Source organism: Pseudorca crassidens, chromosome 10 (genome assembly GCF_039906515.1).
Source record: "Pseudorca crassidens isolate mPseCra1 chromosome 10, mPseCra1.hap1, whole genome shotgun sequence".
In the NCBI taxonomy this organism is placed as follows: Eukaryota; Metazoa; Chordata; class Mammalia; order Artiodactyla; family Delphinidae; genus Pseudorca; species Pseudorca crassidens.
In genome coordinates, this window is record NC_090305.1 from 94198796 (window position 1) to 94221261 (window position 22466).

The window sequence follows — 22466 nt, forward strand, 5'->3', positions numbered from 1 at the left end:
ACTTTGAAGTATGAGAGACGGACGTCTTGGTGGAAAGAAAGCACTCATTCTTTAAACATGTTTCTGATGATACCCAGTATCCAAAATCTTGAAACTAACTGGCCTTCATTTTTTTCATTTCAATGCTTTTACATTATGCATACCAGCCCTAGTGCCCCCGAATGTTATAAGAGGATACACAATGAGTATGTATATACACGCACACGTTTAAAGAGTGTTTTTTTTTTTACCGTTTGAAGGAAATAAGATCACTGTTTCTCATTCTTTACTCCCGTTATTGCTTCCAATCAATTTCCTTTATGGTCTAGTGTTGCCTTATTTTTGGCCTCCCAGTGTGAACGCTACTAGGAGACAGTTGATAATTCAGATACTCCGACTATGCTGTATCCATTACCTGATATTTTATGTAGGATTGTGGGGAAGGAAGAGAAAAAAAGATAATCATTGTTTTGTATTAGTTCAAAAGTTTGTACGTATTAAAACAACTTACTGAAATGCAGTTTGGTTAAAATAAGGTCTCTCTGGAATGTTATTGGCTGTTTAAAAAAAAAAAAAAAGGAGATCTTGTTACTAAAGCTTTTTTGTTTAAATGTGTGAGTCCCACTAAAACTAATTTATTGGGCCAGGCCCTATACTCAGATACACAGATGATCCAAGTAAACAAACAGAAAAGCAAGAAAACACTCTTTGTGTCTGTTACCTAATGGCCTGATCTACAGTTTATTGGGCTGGTTGGTTGATGTTTGAGTGCTGGTAGCTAAGGAGATCTTCAAAGTGATCCCTGTTGAAGGCTAGTTTGGTTCCTAAGATAACTCTAGATCAATGGAATTCCTCTGCTTTGTAGTCAGCCATTTCAGTCATATTAAGGACCAAATCAAAGCAACTCTGCAATTTCATCAAATACTCAGCAATCTACCGGAAAATGGTGTATTCTTTCCAAAACAAAAGGGAAGTGTCTGTAGCATTGTAAGTAGTCACAAAAACAAGTGTTAAAATTTTAATATCTTGTTTACTTTAAAAGGACGTGCTCTTTTAAAGCATGTGTATGTATCTATGTTGGCACCATTGCTGGGTAGAGCTTTTCTAATTTTTTTTTTTTTACCATGGTTAAAAAACAGTCACAGATGATATTTCATGCGATTCATAGTTTTTATGTATTTTAGACAACTCAGAATTATTGATTAATATTACAAGGCTTTATCTACTGGCATTTTTATACTATAGGTGGAAGTTAAATGGAACAGATGTTGACATTGGTATGGATTTCCGCTACAGTGTTGTTGAAGGCAGCTTGTTGATCAATAACCCCAATAAAACCCAAGACGCTGGAACGTACCAGTGCAGAGCAACAAACTCATTTGGAACAATTGTTAGCAGAGAAGCAAAGCTTCAGTTTGCTTGTAAGTAGCAATTATATCCTGCTGCAAATGTGACTTGGAGTTTTTGTGCCTTGTACCAATCAGCCTTTAAAACAGTTTATCTTAAAACACCAAACAGATTTTACGTTTTCATGTTGATCTTCTTTACCCTTCTTTCATATTTGCAAAATATCTTTCATTGTAGGGTAAACTGTAAATCTGAATGGGAAGATGTATTCTTCTGCTTTTATAAGGGTTGAGATAGTTTGACTATAAGATAATTTGGTTATATGATGCTCTATACACATAAATTCACATACACTCAAATTTATACACGTATAAGTTTACATGTACAACAAATTACACGCACGTACACACACACACACACACACACACACACACACACACATTTTAAAGTGAATATGTATAAGCAAGCAGTTGAATTACCAGTAAGTTAATAGTCCAGGTGACAAGCGATTTGGCCATAAAGCTCACAGTTGGAAAAGAAAAAAGCTTGGTAGTCTCTTAATCCTATAATTCTCTAATACTTTTTCTTATTTGAAGGAAAAGGAAAAATTTAAAAGCAACTGCAAAAAATAAAAAGTAAAGGCAATCAAAGCTTTACCTTTTATATTTGTGGTTTAGAACATTTAAAAAGCAAATTGCAATCTTTTAGGATTATCAGCTAATGAAAGTTCATGAGCATGTGAAAGATAGTGGAATTTAGAGATCGCAAGTTGAAAATAAAATCCACAGGCAAGAGCAGTGAGTACACATTGAGTATAGACACCTTGAAGGATTGATGTTCAGCGGTATTTTTAAGGGTTTATGTATTTGCCTATGATCATGTATTTCCTTGTGTAAAATCCCAACTCATATAGCAGTGCATGAATGTCGAAGCTTTCCTAATTACAAAGTCTGTTGGCAGTAACGCTGTAGGATATTCTCACTAACAAAATCCTCTCCAGAAACTCAATATCAGATATACCTAATATTCAGTACTTAATTTCTTATTGCTGTTTGGTGGCATTTTGATGAGTTGAGAAATGAATTTTCTAAGTATTAGGTATATATGGGATACCAGGCTTATTTTCTTCGTGAATGTCTTCTGCAGTAGTCTTCCAAATAGTCTGAGGTGAGCAGAAAAATAGGAGGATATGTCTGATTGAGTGCTACAGAACCAAAGTGTTTATTTCTTTTGGTTTAACACAAATGTGGTATCTATATTTTTAACAAATAGATTTTGTTGGATTCATTTTAGAAAATAATCATAGACTCTCAGAGTAGGGAAATCTCTGTATTCAGTTACTCTTGTACTTCATTGATTTTTGGATTTCACAGTGTAGGAAATTTTTTTAAAAACGGTAACAATAACAGGAACAGAAAAAGAGATGAACATAGCATTAACAACCTTTTGCTTTTCTAATTTATGACATTTAAAAAACAAATGACTAACTTTTAAGGCTCTCCTTTTGTAGAAGTCCAGGCATTTCTACTACTAAAAATATTGGAAAGATAGAATCTCATATGCAGGGATAGTCATTTAAATAGAATAGTTTAGCCAAAGTAAAAGCTCTGCCACTCGTTTTGTGGTTGAGGTGCCTGAGTTTGGAATCCATCCTGCTTATCAAGCACTTCTTATGCCTAACATCCTGCCACCCTCAGAATCGTCAGCTGATAAGCATTCAGCTTGAAAAATTCTGAAGATAGAGAGCTCACCTTTTCATCACAAAGCATCCTGACCTGTGATTGCTGTACTGGTTCAAAAACACAAAACCAAGGACAATATCTCTTCCTTAAAATTGGGCTAAGTATCTAAATCTCTCTCACCTTCACTCCCAGTGCTTTTACTCTATGATTCTGGTTAGGTTCAGACACGTGAAAATATGTTCATGTTCCTTGTCCCATAATTCTTTTCTTCTCCAGGTACTCAATCCACAACCATCTTCTTCACAACACAATTTTATTCAATTATCTATTAAACTGTGACCCTGTAGAAATGTCTGTACCCAACTCTATGCGTGTGCCTTGACTTTGCAGAGGACAGTGGGAACAGTAGTATCCCACGATGTGAGCTTCTCTTTTGATGAATGGGGCTGACATTGATATTTACTTTTTTTTAAAACCCCAGTCTCATATTTCAACTTTTTCATATAAAATTAGAGGATTGATTTTTCATGAATGGCTATTAATCCAGAGCTACCCAATTGTGTTGTTTTAATACCGAAATCCAGAATTTTGTATTTACTCCTATTAAATTCACCTTCTGTGTTGTGACCCTTTGTTCCATCACAGTTGAAATTGTTTTAAATCTTTTTTTTAAAATCTGACATACTGATCCTTTTACTTCAGTGTCAGCAGAAAATGTGATAAGCGTGTGTCCATTCAAATAATTGATACAAAATGTTGACCAGGACAGGGCAGCCTGCCAGTAGAGAATGTCCAATAAAATGAGATTAAATTGATAAATCAATATCCTTCACCTGCTCGTGTTCAATTAGCTACACATTTACCCATACATACTATACTTGAACCTCAGTATCTCCTACTTGTTCTTAGAGTAATGAGAATCTTTGCCAGATGCCTTGCTGAAATCAAGATGGACAATTTCTACAACATCCGCTTGTACCTGGTCTCTGTGAATCTTGTCCAGATCTTCCTTAACCATTTATCATAAAACAGCCAGAGTAATCTTTTAAACATGTAAATGAGACCATTCTACTTTCCCGCTTTATGCCTTCTACGGCACTTAGACTAAATCTCAAATTCATTACCATGGTCTTGTTTTCATTTCTCAAAAATGACAACCTATCTTTTGCACCAGTCCTTGATACTTTCACTCCCTCTGCCTTATTTGCTTTTTTCCTGATCTTTCACACGCTCACTTCCTATGATCCTTAGTTCTCAATTTAGGTGTGACCTCCTAAGAGAAAGTTTCCATATCACCATGTCTAACCTAAGAAGCAGTTCCTTCCATTTCTTCTCCTGTCTTCTGCCTACCTTTTTGTTGCCCTCTACTTTTCTACATAACAACATCGTTTTCAATCATTAGGACTCACTATGATCTGGAATGATTTTGTGTATTTCTTTTTCCTCATTATTTGACTTCTATGATAGAATCTAAGTTGTAAGAGAGGTGAGGCTATCTTATCCATCCTTATATCTCCAGAGTCTAGAATAATTTATATGTAGGAATAAACAAATTGCTTTATTAATTGCCTATTCAGTGACACAACAAAGACAATATATGTATAAAGTTATTTTGGGGGAGGATGTATTTTTTTTTGTAAACCTGCACCCTTTCTATTCTAGTCATTTTCCGGAGTCTAGCATTTTGATAGTTAACATATAGTTTCTAGACCTTTCTTTTCTGTCCTTTTTAAATTAAAAAAAAAAATTAAAAGACATTGCCTCTATTCAAAAATCATTTTTAATTGGTTAGAATAAAATGTTTTTCTTCATTGATATAAGGTGGAGCATGACAATGACATCTTTTAAATGTTACCGAGTAATTGCTTTCTCCCAAGCATTTTCATAATCATTGAGGGAAAAAGATGTTGCCTTTTGACCATACTTACTGAACTATAATACGCAAGTAAGACTATTTCTTCATTTTTAATCATATGATCTTATGGCTGAAACGGACCTTAAAGGTTTCCTGGCCTGTATCTTAAAATAAAAAAAAATTAAATTGAAGATTGAAGTTACTGAATTACTTGTTATTTACATAATTAATAAGTGAGAACCAAGGAATGGCAGCTTCAGCTCCTATCCAGCACACCTTGATTTGTGCCTGTGTTGGACTCACTTTGATTTATAAGAAAAAAAATCCCTTCATCTAACATGTTACACCTTCAAATCTCATTTATATACCTTCTGTAACTTTATCCACACGATAATTTGATAAGGTAGACATCATTTATGATTTATTTAAAAAATATTTTCATACTGCTTTTGTAGACAGAATTTGATAATCTCTTGTATTTAGCATTTAAAAAATGAATTTTTCACATAAGCAAAGAATCTAATTAATGGAGATGATGCCTCTAAGAACCCCTGCTTTTCTTAGGACAGAAAACTTTCCTTGATTAAACAGGCAGAGCATAATTGAAGTCACTCTTGATAAGGTGTGGACATTTTCATGAGCTTAGAGTATTGTAATGTAATTTGGAGCACATTTTGTTTTCAGTCCCCTTGCAATATTAAGCCAGGGTCAATCACTTCTCTTTCTGTCATTTAGCCTGTTTCTAATAGTAGACTACCAATGCCCCTTCTACCATCTAGTCCTACTGTTTCACCTTGGGCTAGCAAACTTGATTGATTAATTTACCAGGGTCTACCCAGCGCCTGGCATTTAGTAAACTTGCAATAATGTTGAATAAATGAATAAGTTATAAGGATTGGATGTTAAAGTCATCAGGCCATGTGTGGGGTATGAGTTGAACCACTGCATTTAAGGACTTTCTGGCAGTCCTTTGGGAGTGCTTCAGAGGTAGATGCAAGTATTTCCACCTTGAGTTTGTGCAGAAGACAATCCCCATCCTACTTCCAGATAAGGGTATGTGTTGGGGCATCATATGTTAAAACATGCCATCAAAGTTTACTTGTATCCTGAAAACCTGGCGCGAGAGTATATATAGCTTCAATGAAGTGTTTAGGAATAGCTTTCCTTTAACCTCCCCTTCTCACAAGGGGTAAAGCAAGTTGAATGTTCTTTAACTCTTACGTAGGTACCTGAATCAGAAGATAAGGCCAGGAGTAGAAGGAATTTCAGTTCATTACTTTCACTGCTTCATGGTGGGGATTTTTTCAGAGGCTGTGTCTATACAGAATGAAGCGCTACAGCTCTGTCACCCTACCTACCTACTTCCCAGCCAAGCATCCCAATCCAAATCTGCTTGAGAATCACCTTACACGATTAGGCAACAAGGCAGTTTTGTTCACTGACATATAGATGTGGATTTTTTTAAGTAAGTTGTAATCTACACTTACACGCTTATAAAATACCCAAGTCACTGTTTAAAAAATTTGTGAACGTGGGCTTGAGAAACTGAGATACTATATTGCCTAAGTTTAGGTAGAATGGAATGTTGTCCATTGCTCCATTCCACTTTATGTGTCTTATAATGTTGCTAGAACTGAGACATCTCATCAGAGCCCTGGGGATAACCATACTTCCGCCTTAGGGTGTTATGAAGATTAAATTATAAAGCATATGCAAAAGCCCAGAATAATTCCTAGCATGAGAAAATGATGAAAAAGCTGCTTCTGTATTTTCCTTCTGTCTTTTCTTCTCTTCCCCTCTTTTCCCCTCCTTTTTCTGTCTTTTTAAAATAAGAATAATAACTAACCTTTATTAAACACTTAGGTATAGGGGGTAAGGGCACAAGCCCTGGAGTTAGGTTCCCTGGGTTGAAATTCAATTTATCCTGTAACCCTGTGACCTGGGACAAGGTTCTTCTCTCTGCCTCAGTTTCTTTATCCATAAAATAGGGTTAATAACTCTACCTCCTTTATTGTGAAGATCACATAAATTAATATTGCCTAAAATTCCTAGATCATTGTCTGGCACACATTAGGGGTTAATAACTGTTAGCTATTGTTATAATTTTTATTATGATTTGATTACTGTAGGTCGGAGATGAGGCTAAGCATTTTGGAAGCGTTATCCCATTTAGTTCTCAACATAACCCAAGGAAGTACAGTCATTATTTTTCTTTCGTAGGTAAAGAATCTGCAGATTAGTGAAATGAGATAATTTTCACCAAGGGTGCAGTGGAAGGGAGAGGACCCAGCATAGGAATCTGGCTACCTGACTTTTGAGCAGATGCTCATTACATGGTATTTGACATGCATAGTTCCCTCATGACAGCTAAAACTACACTTTCCTCGTGGAATTCATGTTCAAACTATAGATTTGGGTGATTAATAAAATGTTTCTTTTGTAGACACAAACTTGGATTTTTCAATGTGTTTACAACCTTTCATATAGTACTTCCATCATTAGTTTGTTTTTAATTTTTTAGTTATAGGCTTCCTGATGCTGTCATAATGTTGATTTGCTGTTAATATCTAAAACCATAATGTTGTGTACCACAATTATGCATACATTTGTGGCTCAAATTTTAATATAATTGGTTTCAGGTTCCATAATGAGAATAATTAATAACAATATTTCTGCTCTAAAAGTTAATATGCAAATTTCCAGTTTATTGCTAGTAGGTTGTAAAACATTCTGAATATTGATATTTTATGATAAATAACTGTGAGTTGGCAAACTTTATATCCCCAAGCAGTAAATGACATGTTATTATAAGTTTTTTTACTCCTGTATTATTCCTCCCCCACCTGTGAAAAAAGATGTACTTTAAATGTAGATTGTTAAGAAGGGCTTCCAAGAGACTAATCCAATAACTCTCAGATTTTAGCCTGTCAAACTGATTGCTTCATAAACACTGTTTGGGGCCTTCTTCCTGGAAGAAGTTCAGCTGTTTTATAACAGTTCAGATCTTCAAAACAGAAGACTTAATACTACTCATCTCCTGCTGGGGATGACTATAATTCATACATAAGTACCTCCAAATTGCTTACAGTAAAATTAAATCACTTAACAAAATCAAGTCGCCTGCCTGCTGTAGGGAAACTGGCATGGTCTTGGCTGTGGGCGAGGTGGTGTTCTTTTGAAGGAAGCGATGGATATGCTGATCTCTGTTGGTACCTCGCATGAGGTGGGAAAAGAAACTAGATTGGTACACTCTATTCAAACCCTGCATGTGTACCTCCTGAGCTTGTATTATGAGGAAGGGAATAGAAGAGGAAAAGGAAGAAAAAAGAAGGATGAAGATGATAAATGAAAGGGAACTTTAGGTGCAAAAACCACCCCATATTGGCCTTCTATGACCTCTCTCTATATATATATAGAGAGAGAGAGAGAGAGAGAAAGAAAGAGAGAGAGAGAACTCAATAAACCAATCCATTCTGAGATTAATTTTGGTTTATCAGTTATGTGCAGTCAACAGTTTTTATGGTGAAAATATCACATTGATGAACAGTAGCTGATCAGATAACATCGTTGAAAAAGATCTTTCTTATGGGTACTAAAGTAAGCCTTGTCTGAGTTCTCCTTAACTTAGGTACCCTCTGACAATTGTGATGATGGTAATAAAGATGAATATATTAAATTTAGAATGTTTTACTGTACTCCAACTGGGGCTTTTGTCAATCTGTTTTTGTTGTTGTTGTTGTTGTTGTTGTTGTTTTTGCGGTACGCGGGCCTCTCACTGTTGTGGCCTCTCCCGTTGTGGAGCACAGGCTCCGGATGCGCAGGCTCAGCGGCCATGGCTCACGGGCCCAGCTGCTCCGCGGCATGTGGGATCTTCCCGGACCGGGGCACGAACCCGTGTCCCCCGCATCGGCAGGTGGACTGTCAACCACTACGCCACCAGGGAAGCCCAGCAACCTGGTTTTTGAGTCTTGATCATTGCAGTTATTCACAGTAAATTTCAAATGTTCATTGCTTTTAATGTTTAGTTTATCTTTCATAGCCAAAGAATAAAATGTGCAATCAGAACAATAACTGGGAGTTTGATAGATGGCCAAACTCAGGACTGACTTGACTGATTTTTAATCAGGAAGGCCAGCTGCTTAAATAGGCAGACTTTTGTTTCTGAGCAATAAAATGTTGGTGGACGACTGTTTGGATAAATAGTTTGTGAATATTTAGATGAATTAAAACTTGATCAACTAAGAAGTATTTGAATTGCAAAGCTGCTAACATTTATCGATGAAGGGCTTTGATCCTCCATGAAAGAATTAAAATTTTCTCATTTGAATAGTTAGAAGAATTCAAACCCAAACTTGCTGAGTTTCTGAAATAATGTTTTTAGTAAGTATTGTCTGCTACTTACCATAGTACTGAAAAGAATGGTGACAATTGGTGTGTGTTGAAAATTTCATAATGCAGAACTAGTTAGTACATAGGTGTGCTGTTGGTTCTTAGTGGTGTGGGCAGTTGTGAGATGTGGTACAAAGAGTTGAAATTCACAAATACACAGCATTATTCTCACTTGTATTTTTTTTTTCTGTCTCTTCCACAAAACCTGTAATGTACAGATGCTAGTTAATTGTAGCTATCCGTTTATTAGGTATATTTCCTTCAGTCATCCTGCAGTCCAGTTTGCGGTCTGACAAAGAGTAGTTCATGACTAAGTCAATGAAGTATAGAGAATTTTTTAAAATTCAGGAGCATTCTTAAGAATACAGTACACATTAAAATTGGCAACCAGGACCAGATAGGTGTTTATACAGGCTTGATGAGTCAGGGCTTTAAAAGAAATCACCAAGTTAAAAACAATTAACACTTTGTATCTTTTTTTTTAAAGTAATGTTACTAAAATGTCATCCCTTTTTGTTTTATTGTTGGAATAATTCAGTCACTAAATATTAAAATAATTTTGTTTGATTGTTTTGCAAGTTTAGTTTTTAGACAATGAGGATGAAATCTGACCATCACTGCGCTGTAAGTTTGAAGTTTTGGTCTACCATCAGTTAGGTGTCACCAGTTAGTTGAAAGAGGCAGCAGTTTTTGAATGGGAGAAGGTGTCGACCTAGAGAACACTCTCATCGTATCGCATTCTTTTTCAAGAGTTTTTATGTGAGAGATTATGGTTCAAATTCAGAATCTAATTGACCACCTGTAGTGGTTAGAATAATAATTTAGTACAAGATACATGCACCTAGAACCTGTCGTTGGGAAGACTGTTGGCAAAAATGGAAAACGCTTTGGAAAATTGCATTATACCAAGAGGCAACGAATGATGAGTGAAAACGCAGTTGTGGAACAAATTGGAAAAACGGGTCTTTAGAGATGTAATTAAATTAAAGATCTTGAGATCATCCAGAGTTAAGCATTTGGACCCTAAATCCCATGGCAAGGTCCTTGCCGAGGCCTTGGTGGTATCGTGGTTAGCATAGCTGCCTTCCATGGCAAGGACTTTTCAAGAGACAAAAGAGGAGACACACAGAGGAGAAGGCGCTGTGACCATGGAGGCAGAGGTTGGAGAGAAGAAGCCAAGGGGCACCAACGATTGCCAATGGCCAGCGTAAGCTGGAAGAGCCCAGGGAGGATTAGAGCCTTGGCGGTGAACACAGCCCTGCCGACACCTTGATTTCAGACTAATAGCTTTCAAAATGTGAGAGAATAGGTTTCTTTTGTTTAAAGCCACCAAATTTGTGGTAACTTGTTTATGGCCATGGTAGGAAACTAGTAGATCTTTTCTTTCCTGACCACCTTCATCAAGGAAAAAATAAAACCACCTAGGAGTGAGACCGAAGTCAGGTACTTTTGTAACTGAACTGTATTAGGAAGCAAAGTATTGAGAGGGACGGCCTTGATTAAATGTGGAATAATCTGGGCAAGTTTTGTGTCACGCTTTGTATTTTCCTCTGGGGAGCATAAAAGGGGTTTTAATCTTTGTGTAGTATGATTTGATGAAATACTGGAAAAAGATAGTACTCTGCAGAAGTTCAGAGTAAGCTTTTCTTTTTGCCAGCACATTTCTGCCCATCTCTTGGAATAGCCCGGTATAAAATAGGTGGAATTGACCCTTTCTCCATAGTGTAATGATTTGAAGTGATTCTGAGTTGTTTTTTGGCCCCTAGACCCTCTCTTTGGACTTTTTTTTTTCTAGGTCATTTTCCCTGAATTTGACCTTTTTGTCTGGCACTCTACAGTCCTAGAAACTAGCTATTATCCCATTTAGAGTATCTGACCAACCTGTGTCTGTAACAGTTCTACTGTGGTCTCTCATGCATTGTTACGATTCGTGTTATGACATTTCTGGCTGCAGAAAGAAGCCCCTGTGCTATCAAGGGCCCGATTCTGCTGCCTTCCCAATCAGCACCTTTCACTAAGTAGCCTCTAATCAGAACAAGCCAGTTGGCTCCTAGTGGACATGTATTTTATGCACCACGCTGGCTGGTTTTTACTTCACAGCTGTAATATGTGGTCCCTGGAGAGAACAAATGCTTTAGGGTTCAGAGGTTAAATCTCAAACTCAGGAGCATCATGATAAGGTGTGTGTGCATGTGTGTGTGCGTTCACGTGTGTGTGAGTGTGTGTGAGTGTGTCTGTTTTTCCAAGAGCTAAATTATTCTGTTAGATATTTTACCAGAGATGCAATTCTGTACTAGCCGCTAAACCCTTGACGGATGGTGTTGCCAGTCAGTAATCTATTCCTGATACGTGTATTTAGGGTACACACTAATGATATTTACAGTGTTGATCTGCTGCGAAATATTTGCATTGTTGTATATCTTTAGCGTTTCAATTTTTTTTTTCATAGCATTTACTTCTCTCCCACCCCAAATTCGATGCAGTCTTGTGCTGTGAGCAGTCTGTTAGCTTGACCTCATAAAGTTTAGTTTAATTATGCCTTATAGACTATCTTTTAAGCAGCACAGATTTATTTAATAGGGGTTAGGGGATGTGAGGGAGTCAACAAATGGATTTTCTTAATTTTAAGTTCAGCGATTGCTTTCTCCTATTGTATTCAAACGTTACCACCCAGAGGACAGGTACTTATGAATAGGTGCTGAATAAATCCTTGTGGAATAAATTATGCTGAATGAATATATGAATCAGCCCATGTAAAAATATAAGAGAAGCAGAAGTGCCTTGGCCTTTACTACCCTATGAGGTACTGTTTCCTCTAAAATAGTCTATTTCCCTGACCTGAGTACTTGTTTTTTAGTGTTTCTCTTTTAAAAACAAAATTCGTTAAAGCATTGCCTCTGACTTCCAGTACCATCTTTTTTCAGTAACAATTTTATTAAGATATGTCACATACTATATAATTCAACAGTTTAAGATGTACAATTTAGTTAGTTTTTAACCTGTTCACAAAGTTGTATAACCATCACCACTGTCTAGTTTCAGAGCAGTTTCATCATCTTAAAAAGAATCCCTGTACTCGTTAACAGTCATTCTTCATTCCGCCCAGCACTGGACAACCAGTAACCTAATTTCTGTCTCTATGAATTTGCCCATTCTGGCCATTTTGTATAAGTGGTATCACGCAGTACGTGGCCTTTTGTGCCTTATTTCACTTAGCATGATGTTAGCAGGGTTCATCTATGTTGTCATGTGTAACAGTACTTCATTTCTTTATATGGCCAAATAATAGGCCATTGTATGGAAAAAGACCATTTTGTTTGTCCATTCATCAGTTGTTGGACATTTGGGTTGTTTCCACTCTTTGGTTGTTCTGAGTAATGCTGCTGCAAACGTTGATTTACGGATTTTTCAATGTGGACACATGTTTTTCTTTCTTTCAGTTATCTTCCTAGGAGTGGAATTGCTAGGTCGAATGGTAACTTTATGTTAACATTTTGAGCGGCTGCCAAACTATTTTCTAAATTGGCTGTGTACGTTTATAATCTACTAACTGTGTATGAGGGTCCCAATCTCTGCATATCCTTACCAACACTTGTTATTGCCTGTCTTTTATTTTAGCTGTCATAGTGGGTGTGAAGTGATATCTTACTCTGGTTTTAATTTGCATTTCTCTAAGGGCGAATGTATTGAACAACTTTTTTATGTGTTTACTGACTATTGGTAATATTGTCTTTGGAGATATATATATTCAAATCTTATGCCTGTTTCTTAATTGGGTTATTTGGCTTTCCATTATTGTGCTGTAACATTACTTTATATATACTGGATACAAGTTCCTTAGCAGATACATGATTTGCAAATACTTTCTCCAGTTCTATATGTTGTCTTTTCAGTTCCTTAACGATGTCATTTCGACTACAAAGGTTTTCATTTTGATGAAGTCAATTTATCTAATTTTTCTTTTGTTACATGTGCTTTTTTTGTTGTTTTAACGTCTTTATTGGAGTATAATTGCTTTACAGTGGTGTGTTAGTTTCTGCTGTATAACAGAGTGAATCAGCTATGCATATACGTACATCCCCATATCTCCTCCCTCTTGCGTCTCCCTCCCTCCCACCCTCCCTATCCCACCCCTCTAAGTGGACACAAAGCACCAAGCTGATCTCCCTGTGCTATGCGGCTGCTTCCCACTAGCTATCGATTTTACATTTGGTAGTGTATATATGTCCATGCCACTCTCTCACTTTGTCCCAGTTCACCCTTCCCCCTCCCCGTGTCCTCAAGTCCATTCTCTACGGCTGCGTCTTTATTCCTGTCCTGCCCCTAGGTTCTTCAGAACCTTTTTTTTTTTTTTTAGATTCCATATATATGTGTTAGCGTAGGTTATTCACAATCACACCGGTCAGAATGGCCATCATCAAAATATCTACAGGCAATAAATGCTGGAGAGGATGTGGAGAAAAGGGAACCCTCTTGCACTGTTGGTGGGAATGTAAATTGGTACAGCCACTATGGAGAACAGTATGGAGGGTCCTCAAAAAACTAAAAATGGAACTACCATACGACTCAGCAATCCCACTACTGGGCTTATACCCTGAGAAAACCATAATTCAAAAAGAGTCATGTACCACAATGTTCATTGCAGCTCTGTTTACAATAGCCAGGACATGGAAGCAACCCAAGTGTCCATCAACAGATGAATTGATAAAGAAGATGTGGCACATATATACAATGTTACATGTGCTGTTGATGTCATATCTAAGAAACCATTGCTTAATCCAGAGTCACAAAAATTTACTCCTATGTTTTCTAATAAAATGTTTTGTAGTTTTAGCTCTTGAATTTAGGCCTGTGATCCATTTTGAGTTAATTTTTGGATATGTTGAAGTTGGAATCCAACTTCATTCTTTTTAATTTTTTTCAAATGTATTCTTTTGCATGCGGATATCTGTTTGTCCCAGAACCGTTAATGAAAAAATGATTCTTTTTCCATTGAATGGTCATGCACTCTTGTCAAAAATCAATTGACTCTAAGTATAAGAGTTAATTTCTACTCCACTGATCTATATGTCTGTTCTTATCCAGTACCACACTGTGTTGTTTACTGTAGCTTTGTAGCAAGTTTTGCAATCAAAAGTATCCATTAATAGCATCATAAGGTCAAAGAAATATAATGCATATATCATATTAACTGTAGACTCCATCTTACTTTCCTGTAAGCAAAGCATATTGCCTTTGGATGTGTTATATAAAATTTTAAATTGATAAATTCTGAGCTATGTAATCTTAAATAACATCACATTTGGAGCCTTGACAACCTAATTTACTGTTTCCTCAAATTTGAGGAAGAACTCATTTTTTTTCTTACTCCTCAGAGTCTTAGTTCTGTTTTCGTCAACCTCTCAAGGAAGAATGCTTGCAATTTCTTACGAGCAATCACTATCTTACAGGACAGGCAAACTCTAAATCCACAGAGAAATAATTTTCTCTAAGGCATCGAAGTCCTAGGATAACTACTGAATAAGCAACCAGACCATTTAACATTGGCCAGCGCATCTCCACTTCTAACTCTTCCAAAAACTGTGTGGAGGTAATTGGTGTATATTTGCACAGCTTAAACGGTCCGTAGTGGGTTTTCTCAGAACAGAGAATACTGCTGACCCAGCGTTTATTTTGAAATGTCAGTTTTCTTATCTCCAATAGAGTAATTTATAATAAGTGATTTCTCCTAAATTTGCTTAGACCTTACAACCCCCACTTTGCCTTTGGAGCTGACATTCTCTGTATCTACCACCGAAAGGCTGTGTGACCTTGAGAAAGTTTCCACACTCCTCTCAACACCAGTGTCCTCAGAAGAAGCATAATGATAGTATTTTAAAATTGTGAGAATGAAATATGCCAGGGAAATATAATTTGTATGTTTATCAACATGCCTTTACCTGTTCATGTACAGAATGTACATAGATACATGAATACTGTGCTTTCTTATCTCCTTTGTCTACAAGTACTCCGGTACTTCATCTGCAAATGCTCCGATACTAGGGTGGTTTTGTCTGGCCCTCTCACTGGTCGGTGTACACCCTCCAAATCCAACTGTATTCACGTTTTTACATTTTACTGAGCATTAAACATGGAAGATGTTCCAAGGTTTCAAAAACAGTTAGCAATTGGTCTCTCTAAGATACTAAGCTTCATTATACTCTAAACAACCATTGGTCCTGCATATAATTCAACCTCAGTAGTCACAACCTGAGATTTCTGCTAAGTAATTATGTATACTATTAGGAAATTATTAATCCTCCTGCATATTTGAAAAATTAAGTACCTTTGGGAAGTACTACCACATCATCCAAGTACATGTGTTGCAAAAAATTGAGTTATCAATATTCAGTGTGGAGACTTCCTTTGTGTGTTTGTTTTTCTTTCTTTCCATAAATACTTAACGAATACCAACTAGGTAGTAAGTGCTGTGTTAGATGATCGGGAGCACATCAATGCACTAGACAAATATGAAACTTACATCCAGCAGGGAAGACAGATACTGGAGAAGTAACCTCAAGTGTGGTGAGTATTAGGAAGGTTGAAGTCTTGATTTCTAAGGAACAAAGGACAGAATAAGCAGCAGCGGAGACGGAATGGAGCGATGGCCTGAAAGTGGTGTTTGTTTATAAGGTAGTTGGTTAGATTGTTGTTCAAGGAGAGGCAAAATGGAGGGGTGCGGAGAAAAGAGGAAGGCATTTCAGCAGAGGAGAAAACACAGGCTGTATATGGTGTTCATTAGTTCAGAATTTTTTTGGAGTATCCATTCTTTGCTGAGAAAGGAAAGAAAACAGGACCCAGTCCCTCTTCTTAGAGTTCACATTCTAACAGGGGGCAGGGGGTGTTCATCAAGTAATTACACAAGAATTATGTAATCATCCACTGAGGTAAATGGGAAAAAAAATGGTATTGATACTTTGACCTAGACAGATGGTAATTTCCCCTGAGGAAGGGACTCTAATTGAGATCTGAAGGATATGTAAGGACTCAAGAGGAAGCATTTTCCAGACAGAAAATACAGGATGTGCAAAGGCACTGTGGTAGAATAGAATGTGGCACATTTAGGGGAATCAAAGAAGACCCACCTGTATGGCTGGAGTACACAGAGCAGAAAGAGGTGAATACAGCAGAGTAGAAGATGGTGATAAGGAGTGAGTAGAGTGAAGATTATTTATTTATTCTGCATTTTACCTCAAGACCTTGAAGTGTATCTGTTTACTGGCTAAAGATTAGCAAAATTCTCATATATGTGCGTCTGTAAAACATGCTCAGTGCCTTGAAATCTACATCATGTTCAGTACAGTGGGAGCTTTCTGTAAGTCCGATCATCAGTTCACACATCCCCAACCAACCACCTATAATAACAACAGGAGCTAACAATTCTTACTTGATTTGCATGTTCCAGGCAGCCAGATATGAATTGTCTTTTAATCCTGTCTCAACTCTAGACACTGGTACTCTCGATATTCCCATTTTACAAAGGAGAGAGCAGAGGTATGAAAAAGTTAAATGACTAGCCAAAGTCCACTCAACTAGGAAGTTGAAAGGCCAGGAGCAGATTCCAGGTCATTTGACTTCAATACTTGCCTGATTCATCACTACACCATACTGTCGCTCTTCTATTTCTACTGCAGTGAAAATGCATCTCCATCAGAGGAAACAATTTGCCAAGAAACTCCAAACTGAGTTTGGAGTGTGATACTAATAAAAGAGCCAGACTCTTTTTTTTCTGGATGTCATATTGTTAACCAACCTCCACTTGCATCCGTGGGTGAAAAGGTGAAGTTGTGCTTTGTTCTTTGGCCAGTAAGAGACCGCACTGAGTGCAGTTCAGGATTTCAGTATCACTAGTCTTATTTTTCAACACCAAATTTCTGCAAAGGATGAGAGAATAAGATTGAAGTTGCTAAGGAAGTCATGATAGTAGCTCGAGAACAGAGCTCACCTGATGCCGCTGATGTTCTTTCTGGTTTCCCTGCCTCACTTGGTTGTTTGAAGAATTAGGAAATATCTGCAAAGTTTCTGGTGTAGAGGAGAAAAGTGAAGCTATTTGTTTTCATGACGTTGACGGCTGATCAGGTTCTGCTCTAATAGTCTCATTTGTGTTTTTAATTTCACTTAATAATTTTAAATTATTGTCAGTTGAATATGATTAGATGTCATTAAATGTCGTTATGTTACACAGAGTTTTTATATCTGTGCATAGATGTATAGAAGGTCCTCTGTCTTTCTGTCTGTCTTTGTCTCTAGTAAACAGGTACCCTCAGAGGTCATCCCATAGATTTATAAGGCAAGTGCCACCTGGAGAAACCCCATTCCTTCTTCAGTAATTCCTCCTTCATTAGCCAAGAAGTAAACAAGCGTGTGTTAAATTTAAACCTGATCAAAACAAATATTTAGTGCCTATTCTTTCCACAACAGCACTGTGCCCCTAGACGGAGAAAGTAGCAATACTGGGTGCTGGAAAGGACAAACCACCAGCGAAAGAGAAAACATTTCATGAGGTTAGGGATTTGGGCAATGGAAAGTAAGAACCTCCCAGAATTTTATCTCCTGTCTGTAGCAATAAATCTTACTCCCCCTCCCCTTCCTAACCCCCCATGAGATGGTACAAGGCATCTCTTGTCACCACTTCTTCCAGATCAGAGTTAAAGTCCACAGTCACAATAAGGGTCATTTTTGTTTTTTTGGTGCAAAATCCTGATATCAACTACTTTTGCCATGCTGGCTAAAGTGGCTTTCCTCAGTCCTATCTTTTCAATATCCTGTTGATTTTCTTTACATTTTCCCTAATAAGAGTCTATAATTGTATCTACCAGTTTGTCTATTGCTCATCAACCCCACTAGAAAGTTTACCAGTGCCTTGCTTTGTTCAGTACATTTTTGTTGGATAAGCAGACTAGTAAGTTACTCTACATGGAAGCAGGGGTCCCAAAGAGATGCTAGTAGGGATAGCAACCTTGACATTTCAACACTTTACATGCAAAAAAAAGCCCTCAGAGACAAAGATAAACGTGCTTTGCTTTGGGAAGAGATGTTCTGCAGGAGGAGAGAGGAGATCTCCCAAAGACTTTATTTCCTTTGTTGTCAGGTATGCATGTAACGTTTTGATCAGAGGGCTGTTACGACCACTCCTGATGAACAGCTGTCATGTGCTTGGTTTATAAAATAAGACCCACTGTTTGCCACAGCTAATCAGGGCCTAGTTAGTGTATTCTAAAAAAAAACCATGAAGTTTATAGGAGTGCTGTTTATTACCTTTTGTAAGTGAGCTGTTTTTTTGTTTTTTGTTTTTTGTTTTGCGGTACGCGGGCCTCTCACTGTTGCGGCCTCTCCCGTTGCAGACCACAGGCTCCAGACGCGCAGGCTCAGTGACCATGGCTCGCGGGCCCAGCCCCTCCGCGGCATGTGGGATCTTCCCGGACCAGGGCACGAACCCGTGTCCCCTGCATCGGCAGGCGGACTCTCAACCACTGTGCCACCAGGGAAGCCCAGTGAGCTGTTTTTTAAAATATTCATTTAGTTGTCCCGTTGGCAGATAATAGAGATAATAATTAGTCCATGGAATACTTCATGGTGGAAAATGCAAGGCCCATTGAAGAAATGCTCCTACCTGAGAGGACCAAACTTGGAGTCCCAGACACTGGGTTCTGATCCCCTTTCTTTCTCTGATTTGCTCTGTGACCAACGTCCTAATAATGAGAAGGAGCAAAGTCTTGAATATGAGTTTCCTGATGGCAGCTCTGTGGCTTCCCTATCCTGATAGCCCAGCATGTAATACAGTGCTCCACAGGCAGCAGACACTCAGTAAAAGCTCTTAAATTAAATAGCTTTCACTCTTATTATTTTTGCATTTTTTTCTTTAATTGGTTAGAGGGAAGAACTTAAAATATCATTACATAGCAGTAGATGTGTGATGTCATTTACCGTTTGCCAACCAAATGTTGAAGCTAGAAAACATTTGTGTACAAATGTTACATGAGTTGAGGTTTTTAAATCGCTGAAATGTAGGTAATTTGGGCAAAGAGTGGCACTTAGAGATGAACGAATGTATTACATCTGTGGAGCCTTCATATTTATCACCTTGCGTGTCATTGCCATTTCCTGCTGGAAATTAAGCATCACACATGTATCTTTCATTTGACCAGGTGGCCTTGATGCCTCTAAAATGAACGGTAACTCCAGGAATATAAATTATCATCACATCATAAGCATCTTCCTCTTAACCTTGGCAGTGATGTAAAATAGTGCATTTTAAGCTTGTTTGAAGGTTAAGCAGGAAATCTTGTTTTAGATAATTAATATTTCCACAAAATCAATGTTGCTACAGCTAGCAAGTAGGTGATCTGGCTAATTGGCTCAGTATTCAATTCATTAACTATGAAATGTCTTTTAGCTGAAATTGTGTTTATAAAAAAAAGAAAATCAGTGCGGTGTTTACTGGTTTGCTGGCACAGTCTCGTTTAGCCAGCTCTAGAGAGCTGAGGAAATAAATGTGGAGGAGCTTGTCCTCTGGTTGCCTCCAAAATAATCCTGATGAGTTTCCCTGTTTGGTCTTGACACTGAAGACGGTAAAGCCAAGGAAACTGTCACTCCACAGAATATGTCTTGGTCCTTTCATCAATGGCTTGCTTCACTTTCTCCTTGATAATCTAAGCCACCACTGTTATGCCTTGGAAAAATAATTAATAGCTAAATTGTCTATACTATTTTACTGTTTAGAAAGCACTTTCAAATCTATGATTAACTTTTGTCATTACAAAAGCCCCATGAGGTATGATTTATCATCATCATCATCCCCATTGTACAACTGTGGAATGAGTAACTCAAGATGAGAAGCAGCTTCCTCAAGTCCCTGCCACTAGTAAGTGTCAGATCTCGGAATCAAAACTCAGACTTTTGACTTCAAGTCCTAATGTCTTTTCACTACACCACATTGTTATTTTCAGTTAAAGTGTGCTCCTTTCTTTTTTTTTTAACATCTTGATTGGAAGTATAATTGCTTTACAATGGTGTGTTAGTTTCTGCTGTATAACAAAGTGAATCAGCTATACATATACATAAAACCCCACATCTCCTCCCTCTTGCGTCTCCCTCACACTCTCCCTAGCCTACCCCTCTAGGTGGACACAAAGCACTGAGCTGATCTAAAATGGGCTCCTTTCTTAAGCCAAATCAATGGATCTTTACTTGTGAGGTTTCTGATGTCTGTCATTGTTTTGTGAAGAAGATATTCGGGGGTATACCTTCAAATGCAGGTTCCCCAAACTATATTGTTTTAAAAAGGCAGAACTTAGACAATTTAAAAAACATTTTTTTGTCCTGATTTTATACCCTGCCTCTAATTTTTAATGTTGAAAAATTATTTCTTGTATGAATTGAGGATGGTGGAAGATGGTAGTAAGAATGGTAGTAGTTTTTAGCACCAACACTTAGAAATATCTATGTTGGTTTCACACACCTCCCTTCTTTTTTTTTTTTTTTTTTTAAACATCTTTATTGGAGCATACTTGCTTTACAATGGTATGTTAGTTTCAGCTTCACAACAAAATGAATCAGTTATATATATACATATGTTCCCATATCTCTTCCCGCTTGCGTCACCCTCCCTCCCACCCTCCCTATCCCACCCCTCCAGGCGGTCACACAGCACCGAGCTGATCTCCCTGTGCTATGCGGCTGCTTCCCACTAGCTATCTACCTTACGTTTGGTAGTGTATACATGTCCATGCCTCTTTATTGCTTTGTCACCGTTTACCCTTCCCCCTCCCCATAGCCTCAAGTCCATTCTCTAGTAAGTCTGTGTCTTTATTCCTGTTTCACCCCTAGGTTTTTCATGACATTTTTTTTTTCTTAAATTCCATATATATGTGTTAGCATACGGGTCTCTTGTAGACAGCAAATATACAGGTCTTGTTTTTGTATCCATTCAGCCAATCTGTGTCTTTTGGTGGGAGCATTTAGTCCATTTACATTTAAGGTAATTATCGATATGTGTGTTCCCATTCCCATTTTCTTAATTGTTTTGGGTTTGTTATTGTAGGTCTTTTCCTTCTTTTGTGTTTCTTGCCTAGAGAAGTTCCTTTAGCAGTTGTTTGGTGGTGCTGAACTCTCTCAGCTTTTGCTTGTCTGTAAAGGTTTTAATTTCTCCATCAAATCTGAATGAGATCCTTGCTGGGTAGAGTAATCTTGGTTGCAGGTTTTTCTCCTTCAACACTTTCAATATGTCCTGCCACTCCCTTCTGGCTTGCAGAGTTTCTGCTGAAAGATCAGCTGTTAACCTTATGGGGATTCCCTTGTGTGTTATTTGTTGTTTTTCCCTTGCTGCTTTTAATATGTTTTCTTTGTATTTAATTTTTGACAGTTTGATTAATATGTGTCTTGGCGTATTTCTCCTTGGATTTATCCTGTATGGGACTCTCTGTGCTTCCTGGACTTGATTAACTATTTCCTTTCCCATATTAGGGAGGTTTTCAACTATAATCTCCTCAAATATTTTCTCAGTCCCTTTCTTTTTCTCTTCTTCTTCTGGAACCCCTATAATTCGAATGTTGGTGCGTTTAATGTTGTCCCAGAGGTCTCTGAGACTGTCCTCAGTTCTTTTCATTCTTTTTTCTTTATTCTGCTCTGCAGTAGTTATTTCCACTATTTTATCTTCCAGGTCACTTATCCGTTCTTCTGCCTCAGTTATTCTGCTATTGATCCCATCTAGAGTACTTTTAATTTCATTTATTGTGTTGTTCATCGTTGCTTGTTTCATCTTTAGTTCTTCTAGGTCCTTGTTAACTGATTCTTGCATTTTGTCCATTCTATTGTCCATTCTATCTCCAAGATTTCGGATCAACCTTACTATCATTATTTTGAATTCTTTTTCAGGTAGACTGCCTATTTCCTCTTCAATTGTTAGGTCTGATGGGTTTTTATCTTGCTCCTTCATCTGCGGTGTGTTTTTCTGTCTTTTCATTTTGCTTATCTTACTGTGTTTGGGGTCTCCTTTTTTGCAGGCTGAAGGTTCGTAGTTCCTGTTGTTTTTTGTGTCTGTCCCCAGTGGCTAAGGTTGGTTCAGTGGGTTGTGTAGGCTTCCTGGTGGAGGGTACTAGTGCCTGTGTTCTGGTGGATGAGGCTAGATCTTGTCTTTCTGGTGGGCAGGTCCACGTCTGGTGGTGTGTTTTGGG

General features: G+C 37.7%; 1 protein-coding gene across 13 annotated transcripts in view; it reads left to right on the plus strand.

Annotated features, from left to right (window-relative positions):
* CNTN4 (contactin 4) overlaps nt 1-22466 on the plus strand; it is a 977605-nt gene that overhangs the window by 643672 nt on the left and 311467 nt on the right. For all 13 annotated transcript variants that reach the window (XM_067755248.1, XM_067755246.1, XM_067755236.1 and 10 more), the window contains one exon: nt 1225-1400. In XM_067755248.1, the coding sequence (XP_067611349.1) occupies nt 1225-1400 (176 nt within the window). The remainder of the gene's footprint in view (nt 1-1224; nt 1401-22466) is intronic.